General features: G+C 41.4%; 3 protein-coding genes across 3 annotated transcripts; all 3 read right to left on the reverse strand.

Moving 5' to 3' along the window:
- Positions 1 to 25: 25 nt before the first annotated feature.
- Positions 26 to 11,945, reverse strand: LOC110047557 (unconventional myosin-XIX-like). The gene is made up of 18 exons (XM_089280407.1): positions 11,919 to 11,945; positions 11,682 to 11,742; positions 10,075 to 10,145; positions 9,872 to 9,962; positions 9,254 to 9,413; positions 8,891 to 8,922; positions 8,403 to 8,524; positions 8,071 to 8,181; positions 7,775 to 7,954; positions 7,111 to 7,224; positions 6,842 to 6,913; positions 6,405 to 6,512; positions 5,806 to 5,876; positions 5,393 to 5,708; positions 4,403 to 4,532; positions 3,251 to 3,484; positions 829 to 2,475; positions 26 to 458 (listed from the first exon to the last, which is right to left on the reverse strand). The coding sequence occupies exons 1-17, from the start codon at positions 11,943 to 11,945 to the stop codon at positions 1,211 to 1,213; spliced, it is 3,165 nt and encodes a 1,054-aa protein (XP_089136533.1). The 3' UTR covers positions 26 to 458; positions 829 to 1,210.
- Positions 11,946 to 13,616: 1,671 nt separating this feature from the next.
- On the reverse strand, positions 13,617 to 16,860 carry LOC149097530 (E3 ubiquitin-protein ligase TRIM45-like). The gene has a single exon (XM_089279566.1). The coding sequence runs from the start codon at positions 16,675 to 16,677 to the stop codon at positions 14,362 to 14,364; it is 2,316 nt and encodes a 771-aa protein (XP_089135692.1). The 5' UTR covers positions 16,678 to 16,860; the 3' UTR covers positions 13,617 to 14,361.
- Positions 16,861 to 17,797: 937 nt separating this feature from the next.
- Positions 17,798 to 21,180, reverse strand: LOC110047674 (E3 ubiquitin-protein ligase TRIM45-like). The gene has a single exon (XM_089279567.1). The coding sequence runs from the start codon at positions 21,127 to 21,129 to the stop codon at positions 18,871 to 18,873; it is 2,259 nt and encodes a 752-aa protein (XP_089135693.1). The 5' UTR covers positions 21,130 to 21,180; the 3' UTR covers positions 17,798 to 18,870.
- Positions 21,181 to 21,237: the final 57 nt, after the last annotated feature.

Consider the following 21,237-nt stretch of genomic DNA (forward strand, 5'->3'; position numbering starts at 1 on the left):
TGTTATTTAAACGAAGTTTGCTTGGAGTGCAAATGGAATTTATGAACGCTTAGATATATTTATTTACATTTTAAAAATCTTTTTGCCTAACCCAATTAGAACGATTTTAAGTATTCTTTAAATTTCAACGCTTATGCAGAATATTCGTGAAAGAGGTACGACGGAATTCGTGGGATCTCTCAATTATCTGAGAGCTGATTTTTTTGGGAACAAGAAGTTATTCCTTCACCCTGATCACCGTTCGAGACCCCTCTCTCCATTCAAAGGAGATTTTATCCGGAAAACGAGATTATATGTTTAAAACTCTAGATAACGCCCCAATTCTCGGGATTTTCATCCGTCTTTCATTTGAGGTTGCGAGCTTCGTTGTCGATCGGTTTGAATGACTGCAACCAGCAGAGAACGTTGACTCGCTGTTACTCAATCTCACAGTCCAGCTCAATGATGGCAGCTAACCCCTAAAAAGAAACATTGAAGGGATTAGAAGTCTTGCTCGTTCTCACATTAGTTGGAGGAATGTAACAAGGAGGTTGTGCCATTTGATCACGTGATCGAACAGAAGGGAGCCTGGGTAACGTCGAACATGGCGGATGATTCTTTCGTATCGCTTGTTGAAGTTATTTGTCAGATGTCCCGTAAAATCAAGAAGGTAGTACCTCCTAGAGGTATTACTTGTTGCTTATTTTCCTAAGGGGAGGAAGGGTTATATTTCTTTTACGACGACCAAAACAACAGTCTTCTTTTAGTCGAGTATTTCCTTGTATCGTTTGGCCTATTTAGTTGTCGCTAAAATAAATTACTATTACGTATAGCAGTGAAGGTTATTACCATGTTGGTTGTGGTTGCCGAATGTGGTCTCCTGTTAGCGTGGGGCAAAGGGGTACCTTTGCAGTGAAATGCTACTGGCATCTAGAGAAGAGAAGTTATAAATGAACAGTTCGTATAGTGTGATCGTCCGGGTGAGTGTAGTTCTGAAAAGAACTGTTGTTGGTGACTGACGTTTCGACAACCTGAGCGGAAGTCATCTTCAGAGTCAAGTGAATAGTGTTTGTCAGTCGATGATCTTATAAGTCTGGTCCGTTGAACGTGATTGGTCAGTATAGCCATGATGGTATTGGCTGAAAGACTCGTGTAAAGTTTGTCATCAGTCATTGGTGGGTTTCGATCCGTCTATTGTTAGTCAAGTAGGTCGGTTTTGGTCCGTGTATTGTTAAGTCGGTCTGTTAGAAGTCCGTTTGTCGGTTTCCTTTCTGTCGTGGATAAGTCGTTTGTAAGGCGCCGGTAGTTGTTGACATCTGTTAAGAGGCGTTTGTTCTAGGTTAGTGTACCAGCTTTCCAGAGTCAGTCGTTGAAAATAGTTTGTACTGTAGGTTAAGCACTGAGCAGAGTCCCAGTCAATGTTGTGGTTTGTCAGTTGATGATGTACAGCAATGTGATTGTTGGCATCACCATTTCTCGTGGCTCGTTTGTGTTCAGTCAGTCTCGTGTTAAGGTTTCTGCCAGTCTCACCAATGTAGGAAGCCTGGCAGTCGGAGCATTTGATCTTGTAAACTGCTCCCTGTCTGTCGTTAGGTTCGTCTCTGTCTTTCACGTTGGTCAGTAAGTGTCGTAACGTAGTTGTAGGTTTGTGGGCTACACGAATGTTGTAGGGCTGTAGGATCCGCGAGATGGTCTCAGAAGTGCCCTTAATGTAAGGTATAGTCACTGTAGTAACAGGCGTAGGGTTCCTGTTCGTAGCGTCAGCTTCAGTAGGTCGGTAAATGTTTCGTCTAATAAAGTCAGCGTTGTAGTTGTTTTTGTGAAAAACACGTTCAAGGTATCTGTTTTCGTCACTTAAGCTGTCCGGTGTGTCACAAACTAGTCGCGCTCGTCTCGTCGAAGTCTTTATAGTCGTGGCTTTGTGTGAAGTCGGGTTGTAGGATGATTCGTCAAGTAATCTGTCGGTATGCGTCGGTTTTCTGTACACTGTCGTTCGTAGTTCGTTGTTGTCGCGGCTTACCAAACAGTCTAGAAAAGGAAGTTTTCCATTTTCTTCGATCTCTTTAGTAAACTGGATGTCGGCGTTCTGTTCGTTTAGGTGGTCGTGAAAATCGTCAATTTCGTCTTTGTGAACGGTGGTAAAGGTGTCGTCAACGTAGCGTAACCAAAGCGGTATCGTTTGTCGGCAAGTTGCAAGGGCGCGTTCCTCCACGTGTTGCATCACAATTTCTGCGACAACAACAGAAACAGACGACCCCATTGCTGTTCCATGCAACTGTTTGTAGTGTTTACCGTTGTACTGAAAGTAAGTCGATGTAAGGCAAAGGTTCAGTAAGTCCATGATGTCTTCTGTAGGTAACGGCAGTTCAACAGTAGATTGTTGTATAGCGGTCTCGGTACACTGTAATGCCAATTGAAGTGGAATACTAGTGAACAGTGATTTCACATCAAAAGACACAAGTTTGTAGTCGTCAGGTATCTGTACTGTCTTAATAGCTTAGACTTAACAATACACGGACCAAAACCGACCTACTTTACTAACAATAGACGGATCGAAACCCACCAATGACTGATACTCCTGGGTTCAAACCATTTACTGTATAAATGAACAGTTGAGTGATACGTGCTGCATAACTGCAAAAACAGTAGTCGGGCGCAATCAAAAGATAACTTAAAAGACAATTATTCCGATTTAATTCCTCGGTACCTGTCACGCAAATGCGCTGACTGACTTAATACTTTCACTCGGCCAATAACAACAAATCACGTAAACCGAAACGAAACGTAATTGGTTTCAAGAAGAATTTACAGTAGAATGATGTCCTGAAACTCCGCAACACTCTTGGATACAGCTAGGAGACCCCTGTTGCATACCTGCACTCCCCACCGCCCCAACCCGATTTTCCAAAGAGGAACAGAGGGTATACTTTCTGTGTAAAATCGTAGACACTGCTCAGCCTGAACAAAAAAAGATTCACACAAGCAAGTTACCTTTTCGATATCTTGGCGTGATGTAATAGCCGATGATTTATTGACTGACAGCATCGTTAAGCGCAGTTTGTCCGCATCGTCAACCCGTGGTTTTGCGGGACTGAAATTACACATCAACATGGATAGAGGACTTATATGCCCTCTGGTGAAGTTGAAAGTCATTTGTCCAGCACATGGCGCCGAAAAATAATTCTCTGGTGTAAATTGGTCGGGTTTTGTTTCCAGTGGGTCAAACCAAGATCCTGCGCGTGAGGGTAAACTAGAAAGGAACCCAACCCACATTGCGGCAGCGACGAAGTTGGAAAGTTCAGAGGCGAGTTAGCCATTAGCGCAGGGTTCTGTTCTGGAAAGGTTTCGTTGAAGAATTCTTCTGTCGATGTGTCGCTTTTCAATTTTACGTTACAATCTTCTTGTAGTCGCTTTAACGCAAAATAACTTTTTGTGTTGCGTTGAATGACTTTCACTGCCTCTTGAATTCTCTGGAAATTGATCTTGGTCCTCCACCCACGCCAGACTGAAAGGAAAAGACTGTCTTAGAGGCTGTTATGCTTAGGAATGATAAAACAAAGCCCGTTAACCGTCGCGTTTGAGTGACTGAGGCAGTGATAAATACCGAAGAAAGAACACTACTGGCAGGAGAGATAGAACAAGTCAGTTGCGGCCGAAGCATTGAAGTAGCAAACTGGAGTTTAAAGGAGCTCAGTAATATTGAAAAGTTTAGCCTCGATTTCTCAAATCCGTCGTTTGTAATCCGTGTTAATCTTCTCCATCCTTAGCCATCCTTGTTCCTTTATGGTTTATCATTATCTCTTTGGTGTTTTTCTATCTTATTAAACTGTTATTTTCAGGTTTCCTACCATTTAAAGGTAATTTTGTATGTGGCCAAAATAACTCAAAATACCGTGACTGAGCCCCTTTAATTACGTAGTATGTGCCTTCTCCATAATATAGTGGAATCCCGATTTTTCGAACCCCGATTCTTCGAGTATCCCAACTGATAACTCCAACCAAAATTCGTTTCCTCCCCTCAGTCGAACACTAATTTTACCCCTGATCTCTCGAACTACTCGATTTGTCAAACCAATTTTCGTTTCCCTTGGTTGGTTCGAAACATCAGGATTCCACGGCACAAAGCAAGGGTCCTGGCTCCGACCCAGACCCCACATGCACCAGTTATTGCAATGGTTTCATTATCTTTTTTCGGCAGGAGGGCCACTGGTTTTCACAGGCGGGCAAAACTTTTTAAACTGAACTTCTTTATAAGAAAACTTTCCTCTTGATGGTCAACCAGGCGGGTAAAGTGATCCTCACAGCCGGTCAATTTGCCAGGTGCCCAACCCTTGTATTCACCCCTGTATTGGACCTCTAAGCTTCCAAACACATTTTGTTGAAAGAACACATGAAACACTTGAAACAAGGAAATGTAATTCACCTGACTGAATTGTAACAGCTGCGGAGTTTCTTCTTCTTTCAATTCGTCTCTTATGGCGTCTCCAGCTTTTCTGGATAACCAGCACCGATTTGGTGAGACATCTGTTCCGGACTTGCTCTAATCTTTCCATCTAAGAACGACAAAGCAAAAAGAAAAATAAAACTTGTGGAAACGTGCGTTTGGCCGAGGAATGAAATTTAGAGAATGCATTTTCATTTAAAAACCTTATCAACGCGCTACATTTCAGCTACCGCTTAAATTTGTCAGAGAACAGCTTTATTTCAAAAGAACCTTGACCCAATAGTAATGTATTGTGAGCAGAACCTATGAGTATTTATACCTAATCTACCTTTTTGGTTAGCTACGGTGGCAAATCAGGTGAGTTTGGTCGAGATTATGGTTCGTATTTTGGCGAGATGTAATCGAGCCAAAATACCCTTGGCGAGACCAAACAAGCCTGATATGGCGCCGAAGCGTACCAAAAAGGTACGATTAGGTATTTACCAAACCCAAATTCGACCACGTGACCATGATATCGCAGGATACCATGACAGTAGACCCGGCTTCTGATTGGCTGATTTCGAATTTAAGTACAGTAATGGTCAATTCTACAATACTAAATACGGCATGCAATTATCAAAACTATGTATACTTTGAGGTGAAGCCTAAAATTTGCTTTATCTTAACACTATAAATGGGTCAGGCCCGGGTTTTTCGAAAGGTGGATAATGCTATCCTCCGGATAAATCAGTATCCAGTGGATAGTGTGGTTTGGTTTCTTAACGCTTATCCACTGGATAGCGATTTATCCAGTGGATAGCGTTATCCAGCCGTCGAACAACTGGGACCAGGTGTTTGACTCTCGACCTCTAGTGCGTTCTTAACCGTTCAAGTATTTGAGATCGACTGCTACAACAGTGGCCCGCCATCTTAGACTATACAGCCCTAAAATCGTAGAAACTTGTTCATTCTGACGTTCGTTTAACGTACCACTTCTTCTCGGAGGAAAACCTTCGTTCGCCCGATTTTTACACCGCTGTCGTTCGTATGGACATTTTCCTTGACGTCATCACTGTCGACCTGGACGACTTCCAAGATTGACCGGCAAATTTGTCTCTTGTGATCGTAGCTACTTCGGTGTCGTCGACGAGAACGACGTTTCAGTCTTTCCACGACGGGAACCCGAGGAGAGGCTTCGGCTTCCTTCGGCCAGTGGGCTTGGGACTGAGTTACATGACTGCGCGTCACTGGTTTGAGATGCTTCAAAGCGAGGCTGTATCGTTGTAGAAATTCGTGATGGGAGAGCCTGGAAGAGGAAATGGCGGTTGCTGTCGTGAACTTTTAAGGTTAGTAAGCATTTTAGAATAAGAAACCTTTCTGAGAGCTCTGTGTATTTTTCTCACCTGATCGGATAACCAGCAGCGCTGATCCGAATTGTCTCTACCACACCACATGCATTCAGCTGAGCCATGACCTACGTACATGGAAACTGTGTTTAGATGATGACAGACTTAGAGAACAAGTTACAGCCCAGCTATGAGTGGTATTGACTGGAAAGGAGGGAATTGAGGGGAAACAATCGCGAGAGGATAACAAAGATGCAAATCATGGCGCCCTAATGCAGGTCCCTCTAAAATCTTTGTTCCTCCGGGCTGTTTCAGAGGCCATCTGAGGCAGACTCGTCACAGGCTAAGTGCCAGTGGAGGCAGTGAAGTACTGGTAACAAGTTCTGGTCTGTGGGATCTTGGAAAGGGTAACCCTGGCCTTGATTCTATGCAATGTAACGAAGTTATTCCCTTGTTGGCGCAAACGAAAAACCTTGGGATAAGCTCGATTTCTGTCGCTCTCGCAAGTCCGGTTTACGACCCTTTCCCAGACAGTGGCTGGTAATCGAGCCAGACCTTGAGAATGACGGTGAGAAAAGTAACTGGTAAGTCTGGCGCTGAAGGAAATGGTCGAAGAAAGAGAGAAAAAAAAGTAAATTGAAAGGTGTACAAGGTACCTGTTTCCTGTCGAAAAGTGCAGGTTGACAACTGGAGTTGGGTTTGATACAGCGAATGTAGTGAACATTTGTAGAGCGAAGCGCGGACATGAGGCTGTCAAGGGAGACCTTAATCAAAAGCAAACACAGTCAGACATTTAATCAAAACAGCTGTTTTAAAGGAGGTAACGTTACCTTTAAAAAATGCGTGAGAAATATTGGTTTATGCAACATGGCTCCACAGATGAGGAGAAGTGCCGCGTACGTTTATAAACCAGTCGTGGCAAACAATACCCTGGGTACGGGAGGTTTCTTCTCGCTCGTGCAGTGGGATGCTTCGGGCGGCGAAGAATGCTGAAGCACACAAGTAACATGGTTGTTAATTGTTGGTATTTTGGTTGCAGCCTCATCGCAGCCTCATCGCACGCCAAAAAAAGACAATGGTATCATACAAGTACCTTGAATTTGTGCACAACGGTGACTGTAGTCTGCCTTTGTTTACTTCTGTCCTTCGCGTTCAACTCTCCATCCTAAAACAACAAAGTTGTGAAGCATTTCCTGACAGTCGTGCCGTTGAATATGGCTTGAAAAGAAACCCGTTAGCGCGATTTCCAGCTAGCTTTCTTTGCTTTGGTTTTGCGTTGCTATTTGTCTTAAGAACCTGAATGGGATACTTCTAACATTATTAAATAATATTTTAACTCATTAAACGTGGTAATACACTTACAGCTCGTGTACCGTCGCTGTCTTGGATATGATTTCTTTTCAGTTGAAAGAGTTCTTGAATCAATGTATTTTTGCTGCATTGTAACAGCTCCACTACTTCAGGGGGTACAAAATCCTGTGTTGATTACAAAATCAGGAAAGAAAAAAGAAAACATAATTGGAGCAGTTAATCTCAGGTGAAAATTGTTCTGGTGATTGTTTGAACGCAAGGGGTGAAAGAAGTTTTCAGTGGGAAAATCGACAGCACAAATGAACCTCAGAGAGACTAGAGATACTTCAACCCTTCTAGACTCTGGTTGAAAAAGCGCGTTTTTTCTCTTTTTTCCTCTTTTCGTTAGCTGTCTTTAGTACGTAATCCCACAATCTGATAGCTTGGAGTTCTTATGGTAGAAAAAATCAGAAACTCTCCAAGTGCTAATTTATAAAGGGTCTATACAGATTTTATACTGCCTTTCCGGTATTTCTAGGCGTCGCTTCATTTCGTCGGCAAAGGCGAGAACACAGAGCGCGCAAGGAAGCAGGGAGGGAGGGGGGAACTTAATCATTTTCGAGAGTAATAGATCCACAACCCCACGCGCACTGCGCTCAAACAAAGAAGGAGGGACGTTTGGGAACGAGGCAAGTAGTCAGCATGAGTTGAATTATCTTTACTAACAAACTCTAACCTTGTTTTTCTTGACGAGTCCTTCGACCTGGTAGGACACGCTCTCGGCAAAGTGATGTATTCTAAACACGTGGTTTTCACTCATAAACCGCGGACAAGTAGAGTGTCTGTTGAGAAGTAGGGAAGTCTCCAGTCGAGTGCTGAAAGACTTCATGTCCAGGTCTCTCTTCAAACGGCACTCCTGGGACCGAACGAAAGAGATATCCATTTGACACCCTAGCATTAGTTGTCAAGACAAGTACGATTGCATTCGAAGAAGGATGTTAGACAATTTAGAGCGTAAAAATTTTTTATCACCTCGTTCATTAGTAAAAAGACACTTGTCCTTCCCTCGATGAGATCCAAACACGGGCGATTGTCGACAAAATCTTGGAAGGACCAGTCAATACCCTCCTTTTGATACTCCTCCTGAAAAGCAAATTACGAGTGATCAGTTTTGAGTTTGCACGAATTGCGTGCCTAGAAACTATTGTGTCTGTGCGGCAACCTTGTTCCCAGGCTCTCTCTCCGAGGCGAAGGAGAGAGAGAGCCTGGGAACGAGGATGACTGTGCAGTGCACATTGCTTGTCGTTTTGCTCGGAGGATTTTAAAACAAGTAAGAGAACAAATATTAAATGAACCATTTTTACCTGTTGTCTCTTCGTAAAATAATACACGAAGTGTTGCTGCAGCTTTTCGTTGGCGTAGTTTATACACAACTGCTCCAAGCTGTTGAAGTGGAAGTTTTCAAAGCCGTAAATGTCCAGAAGACCTGAAATGGAAGCAAACGATGAAAACTGGGCAACCCTGTATCTTGACAAGTTAGAGCGGTAACCTCATGGTTAGTGCGCTCGTCTCCGGATCGAGCGGTCCGGGTTCGAGCCCTGGTCGGGGACATTGTGTTGTGTTCTTGGGCAAGACACTTAATTATCACAGTGCCTCTCTCCACCATATGTCTTGACGGGCTGACTGTATCTAAGATCGAACTACGTAGCTAGAGGTTGAAAGTGTTGACATTTGTGGAGGGAAAAGGTCGACTTCCGTATGACATCTTGAAGGCTAATAAGGTAACAGCGAGAAATTCCTCCCCCAATTACAGAGGTTCAACTGTATCTTATCATGCTTTATAACGTCTTACCTATAAAAGAATACTTTGAATCTGACGGTGCTCTGAGGGATACATTTATGAAGTCAACAATCCAGTCGAATAATTTACGAAAACGAACGAATAATCACACAAGAGAAACACCGGGGATATTACCATCAAAGGTAAGGTGTTCTGGGGCAAAGGCATGTTACACGTAGGAAAAGAAACTTGGAAAAGCACCCCTTGTTTACAAAGCACAATGCACGAGAAGGCAGCGCAATACGTAACGGGATCAACTTATCTATGCGCGCACTTTTTCACGTTAATTTTATTAGAAGTGTAGCCAGCTTGTGTTCGTGTATGAACCATTGACTCTAAGTTCTTTCAATCTCCTGTACACTTTTGTTTTTGTACCTGGAGTAGATCAGTTTGGCCATACAATCTCTTCTCTCCACGCATTCTGATTTTGAACATGGCTTCATGAACTGCTCGCCAGTGGAACCCGTTGTGATTCGTCGTAATGATAAGCACTGCTCTAGCGACTCCGCTTCAGTTCCCAGTAATTCACAGGCTTCTAAGGATGAAAAAGTCAAAAAAGCATGTTTTAATAGTAAGTGTGTAGGTGTAGGAGTCCATCAGAGACATCCTCACTTATTAGCTTTCTGTTTAACTAAACAAGTGGCTTTCTGTTGACTGTCAAACAAGAACAAAGAGTCAAAGAGAGTGGAAGAATCTGTCCAGTACAATACTTTTCTTCACCTCTTGTCAACCCAGCCATAATCAGGGCGCGGGCAAACTTGCTAAGAGATGGGAGAGTTGATATCTTTGACGACCTGTCTCAAACTAGCGTCAACTCTGCTCGATCAGTGTCATGAAAAATCAAGAAGGTTAAATTTCGTTGAAGCGCACGAGAATCGATGGGAGCAGATGAGTGTTTAGGGTAAAATGCAAGCGAGAGTCGGAACTGTCTCCTCATGCCCCATTTAGTTCGTATTTTCCTCACCAGAAACCAAGTTTCCAGCTAACACTTACCTTGAACATCTTGAATAGTACAAGTTTCGTTCGTTGACGGATTCGAATCCGAGAACTGAGCGTCACAAAGCTTGAGAATACCACTGAGAACCTAGAACGAGAAAGGACAGCTTTAGAATCAAGAAGAGCTAAGATAAAGAAGTAAAGAGGGAGTACAACGAATTAGAAAGGAGAGACGTTTACCGAAAATTAGGTTGCTTCACCTTAAATATTTCACATTGAAGTTGATCATCAATTCCAACGTTTCCCAGAGCTTGCCTGGTTTCTTCGAGCGCTGCAATACAAGATTACAACACAAGTTAGAGCAAATGGTTGGGCTATCAGGCAAGTAAGATTTCGTGGCTTTGTTTGGTTTTACTTTATTTACTTGATAGTTGTGAATCTGGCCTCTTTCACAAAGGACCCAAAAAGACAAAGTCTCTCTTGTTTGCACTTATCTCACTCACTCATGCGGGGAATTGAATGAGGTGCACGACTCTCAGATGGCTGTTTTCTGAGGCTAAACCTCTTTTCAGACACGATTCAAAGAAAACGGCATGCTTTTTTTGCGCAAAAATAATTATTACAAGTTGGACCTCGTCTACGTCACACGTAATTTTAAAATCCGTTAACAAATCGAGCAGTTTCAGTTTTTAGTAGTCAAAAATCTTGTACCAGAATAATTAAGTGTATTAAAATCCTTTTTGCATTTTCTAAAAGCCAAAGATATAAATAATTGCCTGAAATAACACCAAAAACAATTTCCCATAGGAACTTGAGAAAATAATTTTCAAAGTTCACAGAAATTGTGCAAACATAGGTAAATTGTCACCAATAGTTTCACTTCACTGGCACTTTCAAGTGTATCATATGAACTTCAAAATTTGGTTTCGACGTTTTTTGTTGCTAGAAATGATTTCTTTTGAGAAGATATATTAAAATAGTCGCGTAGAAGTTTGCAGTATGATGTAAATAATCTTGGTACAACGGTTTTGTCCACTTGTTACTAGAACTTGTGGTGGATTCCTTCTTTAAAATGCGTCTGTACTTGATATTATAACAATGCTCATACGAATTTGTTTGTGTTAGACCCCGTCCATACTAGTCTCCTTCGCAGCCGTTTTTTGGGATGTCACGCGTGACATCCCCAAAAACGGCTGCGAAGGAGACTACGTCCATACTTGTGTTGTGTTGTTGTTGTTGTTTATAGTGGTCAGTGCGCTTAGCTACACCTAAATAACAAAATATATCAACTAAACGTAATAGGCTTAAAAATCCCAACCGGCGGGAGGCAGACCAGTTGGCTATATACGAGCATGACCGAGGTGTTGAACTAGGGTCTACCGAGAAACAACTCCAGCTTAGCGGTCAGAGCGGGACTTGAACCCGCGACCTCTGGATTTCAAGTCCGGCGCCCTAACCACTCGGCCACGCATACTTCGGTGGAGGAATTTGAAAACGCAGCTTTATTTCTACGGCCAGGCCTACCGTCCACAGAACTCCGTCACGACAACGAAGCTTTTCAAAAACGCTCTTCAAACCGGAGGAATTTGAAAACGCCGGCTTTTCGTTTTCGTGAGGACGGAAAACGTTTGAAAACGAAACTTTTCGAAAACGATGGTGTCACGATAATCATATGATTTCCCTGACCGAGTTTTCCTCAAACACAAATCGTAAACGGCCGTTGATTGTTGCGTTTTCAAATTCTTCCGGCGTAGTGTGGACGGACCCTCACAAGAGCGAAGCTTTTAAGAAAGAGATCACCACTCCAAAACGACGCGAAAGCGTTGGCGTCAAAATTACCGTAATCTTTGTTGCGTTTTAATCTTACCTGCAGAAAATGACTCTTCCTTTCTCGAAGTACTACCTTGGCAGCTTTCTGCTGAAGCTATCTATTAAAAACAATGGGGAAAAGATTGGAACTACTATTTTGTGTCAGCAAGAAAGGAAAGAGGGTCGATCGAACGCATCCTAATTACAGTAGACTACTATAGCAAGTTGCGACGCTTTAATGCATCCCAGTCGATTTGATTATGAAAATTAGCAAGTTCTGTGTAAAGTAAAGTACCTTCCCATCATCCTTTGGTTTCATCATTTCATTCTATGACATCTATATTATTTATCAAGTCTTTACACTACCCAAAAACGGAATAAATCCGAAATAAGAATATATTCCTGATTATTATATAGTGCGGGTAGTCTTGAGTAAATCCGAGCGCTCTGACTGGTTCTTTCTTGGTCGGGATTTAGCCATATGGACCATTTCCATGGAAAGGGTCATTAGCCGTGTATTTTGATTTATGCATATGCCTTATTTCAAAATACAAACACTATTTACAACATGGTGTGACAGTCAAGTACACTTACAAACTACTTACAAACTACAAAAACATAACATTTCAGTTCAGTTCTATTTAAATGTTCCAATATTATTATTTGTAACATCTACGTAATTTAAAGTTTTCCTTTCCTCTTATTTTTTCTTTCTTGTTTTTTTATCCTGTTTGATTTAATTGTAGTTAATGCGTGTTGTCAGAATTAATTAATTAATTACTTTATTTTATTCTTTTTCCTAATGTAAGTAACACCTGGTGCAAATAAGTAATACATATTGCAGTATCGGAGTAGCCATACCAGAGTACTTTGTTATTGTAATTTGTGATACGTGTAATTTGTTAAAGACGTGTTACTTTAAATAAATAAATAAATAAATAAATAAATAAATAAACTAAAAAAAAAGACATCTACGTGAGGAAATACGGTTATCGTCTATTTTTTTTTTAATTTTTAAAGTTGGCAAATTAAATAAATAAGCATATAATAAACTAATAATAATAATAATAATAATAATGATAATAATAATGATAATGATAATGATTGTGATAGTGATAGTGATAATAATGATAATGATAATGATGATATTGATAATGATAATAATAATACCTTTATTAATGTGTGGAGATTGTTTAGCCGAGAGATAACCCTCCACTTGTAGAGAGAAGGAGGGAATGGGGTTGCGTGGAAGTGGGAGAGGGAGGGAGTGGGAATGGAGCGGGAAGAAGGAAAACGACACTTAGTGTTTCAGTATAAAATATAAGGGAGGAGGAGAGCGCAAAAAAGCTTTCGTCCCTTCGAGTCACATTCTCTTCACAAAAAGGCTAAGGCCAAGTTCCGCCGCACTCTTGCGTACTGTTCAAGGATTTGCAAGATTGGTGCTCCTTCTGCATACTATTCTCACTGAATAATTAATTAGTGCATCGTGAAACGTCCAATAAAAGTGCTCCGCGATCCTTGGGGATGCAAGGATTCCCCACGTGGTGATGATTTCATTGAGTCACGGCGCCGACCGGGAAAACGACAGATCAAGGTTCGACCCACCCTCCTCCCCTGGTGTTGGTTGACATCCCCTTGGATCCTCGCTGTCTACCTCTTACCACAGAAAGTCCGCGGATCTCGCCCATAACTTAGTTTCGCGATGTGGTAAGTAATAGCCAGTGAGGATATAATACGATGGAACATGAGCATAAAATAAACAGGGAAATATGAAATCAGGGACAAGATTGCGTGATTCCGTCACGCGTCGTTATTTCCAGACGAAAACGTGACTGCTTTGCAGTCTATTGCTGAAGCACGTCTGCCAACATTTCCTCTTTCATGCCAGAAGAGAGGCAAAAGGCAACACGGAAATGGCCCACATTCTCAACGAGCACAGCATATCAAGCCGGAAAAGTTTGGGAAAAATATTACAAAATATATTCACACTCAGTTCAGTCTCTACAAGCTTGTATGATATCATTTATTTGTTGGTAACCATGTTGTCGAGGCAAAATTGCTAATGTCACACTGTTTATTAGAAAAATTCAAGGATATAATGCTTGCTTAGGAAACTTAACATAATTATAAAAGTACTTATCAAATAATGAAGTGATTGAAATTGAGGGTCTGGAGGGGCCAGTAAATCAAATACCTGAGAATTAAATACGAAATAAAGTGTTTCTTAACAGATAGCTGAGTTTGGAGGTCTGCAAACTTTACTGACAGCTTATTCATAGGCAGAAATTTGAAATGATCGCTTAGAAATCACCAAAAATTTAACTGATAAACTGAGATTACATCACCCCCATCCAGACCCTTCAATGGTGACAACCACTTGAGACTTGAAGTTCTACCTTTCATAACAAAGCAACTTAAAAGATCACATATCAAAGAATCACAGACCTCTTAACTATCTAAATACATCTTGAAAAAAATTTAAAATATCTAGAATAGTTGAGCCACAGAATCGATCTGAGCCGTGACCTGTCATAACATGCTGGTACATTTCAGTGGTAAAAACCGGAAACTATACAACCAACAGAAAAGAGTCAAAAGTTCAAACGTAATCTAAGACTATCTGTTGTACTAGAGGTATGTCACTCATATCACACTACTTTCGACTGAAAACTGGTCAGAAATTTCTAATTTAAAAATTACCTCGTATATTCTGATAGCTGACTGGGCATCATGTCGATCTACTCGAAAATCTGAATGCGATGGTTCCCCCAGTCAGGTGCAACTATCCTACCATCACTAAGAACTGCTGTAGAGTCTGGGCCATCATTAAACTCTCCTATTCCACTGCCTTTTGTTCCAAACTTGGTCACAAACTTGCCACTCAGTTTAAACACCTGAACTCTGTGATTTTCGTCATCACAGACCATCAGGTGTCCTGCTTTGTTAACTGACAAGCCACGAGGTTGGTTGAACTCCCCGTCACCATACCCCTTCTTTCCAAATTTGTACAAAAAGTTTCCATCCTTATTAAATACTTTTATGCAATTTTCACCACTATCTGATACTATAAGATAATTGTCATATTGGACACAATGCCAGGGTTTGTTAAAAGAACCCTCTTCGCCAATTTTACGTAGAAAGTGGCCATTGTGAGAAAATATCTTAATTACTTTGTTGCCTGTATCAGCGACAATAACATTACAGTCACTGTCTACAGATAAACCACGGGGACACTGAAGCTGGTGATCAAGATTTCCTTCCCCACCAAACTGGTTCAGGTACTCACCCTGCTCATTGAACAATTGAACACGGTGGTTTTCACGGTCCGCCACTAAAATATTTCCGTTCTTTGGATCAAAAGCTATCCCAGCAGGAAAGTCAAATTCTCCCGGTTTATCGCCCTTACTACCAAACGATCTTAAGTAAGTTCCACCACTACTGAACAGCTGGACTCTGTTGTTACCAGCATCAGTCACTGCAATTTCATTACGTTCATTCACTGCCACTCCCCAAGGGCAATTTAGCATTCCCGCGCCCGAGCGTCGTTGACCAAACGATGCAACGGGTCTGAACTGTCTAAGTTTGACTTGAAGCGTAAATGGGCTGCCATGGACGTGTTCCTCGTTTATTTTTACTGATAAATGGCATCTTCCAGTTTCTTTGGCGAAGTAGCTAATCTTGTAGCTGCCGTCTTGGTTATCTTCGACTCGCGCTTCAGTCGCGCAGTCCTGTCCTTGACGATTTCTGATTTTCACTGTTACACAGTCATGCGCTTCATAGCATTGTTCTCCTTCAGCGTTTCTAGTCGTCAAAACAAACTGTGCTTCAAGTCCAACAATGACTTCACTGATTCCATTTCCATCGGCATTTGATTGCGGCGCTTCAGTCCTGCTCAAGAAGGTTTTGAAAGATCCGATTCCTTCAGCGGTTGCTTTCTCTAGCAATTTTTCGTTTTCCTCGAAAATAAATCGTCGAAGACCTTCAAGGTCACAGTTGACGTGTTCTCCTTCATGTTTGACTTCTTCCGGAAAGATTGTTTTCAATGACTTGTCTAACTGTGCCATCTCAGAGCTTGTGCTTCGCTCCAGAAGTGCTTCAGCTTTTTCAACTCCTGTCTCGATCATCTGAGCTTGTTGTTCAATGTCACTCTTTTGTATTCCAAGTCGTTCGAGCGAGTGCTTTCCTTGATTTTCAGCTGAATTGAAGATCTCCTCCTTTTTTGCCTCGATAACAGCGATCATATTGTCGGCAAACTGCTGCGCCCTCCTTTTCACATTGGCGATTTCTTCTTGAACTTTTGCACACTTTTGGTCAACCTGAGACATTTTATTTCTGATCTGTTGGGCCTTTTCTTTTTGACATTCAATCACAGTCTTCGCTTCTGCTTTTCTTTCATTTGCCGCTTCTTCCAAGAGTATTTTGACGTGGCCGTCGTGAATGGTTGTAGCGCAAGAGTTGCAAATGGGTTCTTCACAGCTCCTACAAAAGAATTCCAGTTCTTTCTTTCCGTGTCCTGGCTTTCCACAAAATGCTGGTCGCTTTAACACGTCCTCGATGTCTCGATCTTGAAAGTCTTTAATCGCCAACACACGGTGGCCTCTACTAGCTCGGATTATGTTGTGCGCGGTAATACAGTCGTCACACCAGAACGTACAACACTGGAAGCAGTACAAACTGTGAGCGCCTTTCTTGTCACAGTTTCCACATTTGACACCTGTAGTGTTGCAATCTTTGATGGCCAACACATCTAGCAAACTGTTGATTCGAAAATTGGTCGGCAAGTCCTTCAGGTTTCCACTGCTAGGGACTCTACTCTCTCTTCTACATTCTGGGAAGGTTATGATATCATGGCGGCCACTCGTTCGATGAATCCCGTTCAAGCAGTGAAGACAGAAACTGTGTAAACATGGCAGCTGTTTTGGATCAGTGAATGTGATCATGCACACAGAACAGGATACTTCTTCATGAAGATTGTTTAGCAAGGTTTTTATATCCATGTTTGAAAGCGGAAAACAAGGATGGTTTGAAGTTAAGTTAGGAGAGCGTCCAACCATGAAGTCTTGTGATCAGCGTCTAATTATATAAACCAATCACAGAAATTGTTTATAGACGTGTTTGACATGTAGGGTTTCTAGGAATTGTGATCAGTTCAGCTTGACGTTATTCAAATCATATTTTGTTTCGCAAAATGACTGAAAGGTTGAAAGAAGACAGTCACTGAATTTGTGATACTGACCAATCACAGAGCGTCTTTGGAAGTGTTTTCATTTGGCGTGACTTCTAAAAGTAACTTTGTGATGAGCGAAAATTTTTGAGAAAAAGTGATAAGGATTCCTTATAAATTTAAAAGGGTATCAACTTGACAAAATGTCTGCAATGGTGTTGTGTTGCTGCTCATTTTATACAGTGCTGCTACCTTTTATCGCCGGTAAAGAGCGGTAGACACGCAACACCGAGGGTTTTGACGAGAATAGAAGCGAAATGCGAAGGTTCGTGTTGTGAAGGTTCGTGAGTATTTTAAACCCATTGTAAATAAATCTTCCAAAAACCCATTGTAGTGAGAAGACACGGAGATGAAAATCGCAACACGCAATCTCCAACATACCCGATTCTTGACGCTTGATTATTGGTCCTGTTTTCTATCTTGCCGTCTCAGAATAAAAAGTTTAGCGGAGGTGTAATCATGAAAGGTGCTTCTTCATAAAAAGGACAGGAAATATGCCATGCACTGGAACAGAAACTACTACAACAACAAATGCGATGCTCAATACACCTAAACTGTGTCGGGTGAGTAGCTTATAGCCCCGGCCAAACGATCGCAACATTTCAATGCAGCATATCGCGTCATTGTTGGGCGCATCGGGTGCCCAGAAAACGAAGACCGAAGGCGAAAGACCCTTCCAAAACGAAGACCCCCTAGAAAATAAAGACCACCTAGAAAACGAAGATCCCTGGAAAAGGAAGACCTCGAAAACGAAGACCCTTTCGAAATTATATTCGTGACGAAAGATCGATGGCACAACGCTTCCTTCGGTCACGTATTGATTGTTTCAAATTGATCGCATGCCAGAACAGAGGCAAAAGGCAACGCAAAAATGGCCTACATTCTCAGCGAGCACACAGTATCAAGTCGAAAAGTTTGGGGAAAATATTACAAGAAATATTCACACTCAGTTCAGTCTCTACAAGCTTGTATGATATAATTTATTGGTAACTATGTTGTTGCGGCAACATTGCTAATGTAACACTGTTTATTTACAAAATTTCAACGATATAAAGCTTGCTTAGGAACTTAACACAAATATGAAAGTACTTATGACATAATTAAGTGATTGAAACTGAGGGTCTGGAGGGGCCAGTAACTCATATAACTGGGAATTGGTCAAAATGTCAGACATTTTAACTCTCAGTTAGGGAAAATGACGTGTTTCTTTAGAGATAGCTGAGTTTCGAGGTCTGCAAAATTTAATGATAGCTCATTAATAGGGAGAAATTTGAAATGTTTGCTGAGAAATGGCCGAAAATTTAACTGATAAACTGAGATTACATCATCTCCGATTCCATCGAGACCTTTAGATGGTGACAATCACTTGAGACTTAAATGCTTGGGTTACATTTCTTTTAAGTAGTTTAAACTACATGAGTTAGATTTAAATTAAAAATTATTTGGCTGGATCTGCTGTTTCTTACATGCAAAAATAATAAGCACAAAATTAGTCCAACTTTTTACAGGTAATTATAAATTATCTTAGTATCTATGAAGGGGAGAAGTTTTTGGTTTCTCAATTTCTTCCATTCTCCAATTTTTCCATTCTTGAAATCAGACCAACGTTCATTGTCCTATTCTTCGATTGTTCGATTCAGCAAACACCTTACCTCCCCGAAATAGGGATTTCTTTTTATACCAAAGCAGCTTTAAAAGCTTACACATCAAAGAATCACAAACCTCTTAATATGCAAATTCATTTCGATAAAAAATTTAAAATCTCTAAAATTGTTGAGCCAGAGAATCGACCTGAGCCGTGACTTGCTATAACATGCAGGTACACTTGGTAAAAACCAAAAACTGCAATCATACATAAAAGAGTCAATAGTTCAAACGTAAAATTAAGAGATAATCCAAGACTATCTGTTGTGCTAGAGCGATTTAACCCATATCACACTACTCTCGACTAAGGAATGGTCAGAAATTTCTAATTTAAAAATTACCTCGCATATTCTGATAGCTGACTGGACATCATGTCGATCTACTCGAAGATCTGAATGCGATGGTTCCCCCAGTCAGATGCAACTATCCTACCATCACTAAGAACTGCTGTAGAAAATAGTCCATTCTTAAACTCTCCTATTCCGCTGCCTTTCTTTCCAAACTTTGCCACAAACTTTCCACTCAGTTCGAACACCTGAACTCTGTGATTCCCTCTATCACAGACCATCAGGTGTCCTGCTTTGTTAACTGACAAGCCAAAAGGATTATCGAACTCCCCGTCCCCTGACCCCTTTTTTCCAAATTTGTACAAAATATTTCCATCCTTATTAAATACTTTTATGCAATTTTCACCACTATCTGATACTATAAGATAATTGCCATATTGGACACAATGCCAGAGTTGGTTAAAAGAGCCCTCTTCGCCAATTTTACGTAGAAAGTGGCCATTGTGAGAAAATATCTTAATTACTTTGTTTCCTGAATCAGCGACAATAACATTACGGTCACTGTCTACTGATAAACCAAGGGGAAACAAAAGCTGATGATCAAGATTTCCTTTACCACCAAACTGGTTCAGGTACTCACCCTGCTCACTGAACAATTGAACACGGTGGTTTTCACGGTCCGCCACTAAAATATTCCCGTTCGTTAGATCAAAAGCTATCCCGAGAGGATAGTTCAATTCTCCCTGTTTATCACCGTTTGTACCAAACGATCTCAAGTAAGTTCCATCACTACTGAATACTTGAATTCTGTTGTTACCAGCATCAGTCACTGCAATTTCATCACGTTTATTCACTGCAACTGCCCAAGGGAAAATTAGCATTCCAGCGCTCGAGCCTAATTGTCCAAACGATACAACGGGTCTGAACTTTCTGGCTTTGAGTTGAACCGCAAATGGGCTGCCATGGGCGTGTTCCTCGTTTACTTTTACTGATAAATGGCATCTTCCAGTTTCTTTGGCGAAGTAGCTAATCTTGTAGCTGCCGTCTTGGTTATCTTCGACTCGGACTTCTGTCGCGCAGTCCTGTCCTTGACGATTTCTGATTTTCACTGTTACACAGTCATGCGCTTCATAGCATTGTTCTCCTTCAGCGTTTCTAGTCGTCAAAACAAACTGTGCTTCAAGTCCAACGACAACTTCACTGATTCCATTTCCTTCGGCATTTGATTGCTGTGCTTCAGTCTTGCTCAAGAAGGTTTTGAAAGATCCGATTCCTTCAGCGGTTGCTTTCTCTAGCAATTTTTCGTTTTCCTCAAAAATAACTCGTTGAAGTCCTTCAAGGTCACAGTCGACGTGTTCTCCTTCATGTTTGACTTCTTCCGGAAAGATTGTTTTCAATGACTTGTCTAACTGTGCTATCTCAGCGCTTGTGCTTCGCTTCAGAAGTGCTTCAGCTTTTTCAACTCCTGTCTCGGTCATTTGAGCTTGTTGTTCAATGTCACTCTTTTGTATTCCAAGTCGTTCGAGTGATTGCTTTCCTTGATTTTCAGCTGCATTAAAGATCTCCTCCTTCTTTGCCTCGATAATAGCGATCATATTATCAGCAAACTGCCGCGCGCTTCTTTTCACATTGGCGATTTCTTCTTGAACTTTTGCACACTTTTGGTCAACCTGAGACATTTTATTTCTGATCTGTTGGGCCTTTTCCCTTTGACATTCAATCACAGACTTCGCTTCTGCTTTTCTTTCATTTGCCGCTTCTTCCAAGAGTATTTTGACGTGGCCGTCGTGAATGGTTGTAGCGCAAGAGTTGCAAATGGGTTCTTCACAGTTCCTACAAAAGAATTCCAGTTCTTTCTTTCCGTGTCCTGGCTTTCCACAAAATGGTGGTCGCTGTAACACGTCCTCGATGTCTCGATCTTGAAAGTCTTTAATCGCCAACACACGGTGGCCTTTATTAGCTCGGATTATGTTGTGCGCGGTAATACAGTCGTCACACCAGAATGCACAACACTGGAAGCAGTACAAACTGTGAGCGCCTTTCTTGTCACAGTTTCCACATTTGACACCTGTAGTGTTGCAATCTTTGATGGCCAACACATCTAGCAAACTGTTGATTCGAAAATTGGTCGGCAAGTCTTTCAGGTTTCCACTGCTAGGGACTCTACTCTCTCTTCTACATTCTGGGCAGGTTATGATATCATGGCGGCCACTCGTTCGATGAATCCCGTTCAAGCAGTGAAGACAGAAACTGTGTAAACATGGCAGCTGTTTCGGATCTGTGAATGTGATCATGCACACAGAACAGGATACTTCTACATGAAGATTGTTTAGCAGGGTTTTTATATCCATGTTTGAAGGCGGAAAACGGGGAGGGTTTGAAGTTAAGTTGTGAAAGCATTCAACAATAGAGTCTTGTGATCAGTGTCTAATAATATTAACCAATCACAGAACGTTGTT

This window comes from Orbicella faveolata, unplaced genomic scaffold (assembly GCF_042242905.1).
Source record: "Orbicella faveolata isolate gen_17 unplaced genomic scaffold, um_ofav_v1 contig_47, whole genome shotgun sequence".
Taxonomy (NCBI): Eukaryota; Metazoa; Cnidaria; class Anthozoa; order Scleractinia; family Merulinidae; genus Orbicella; species Orbicella faveolata.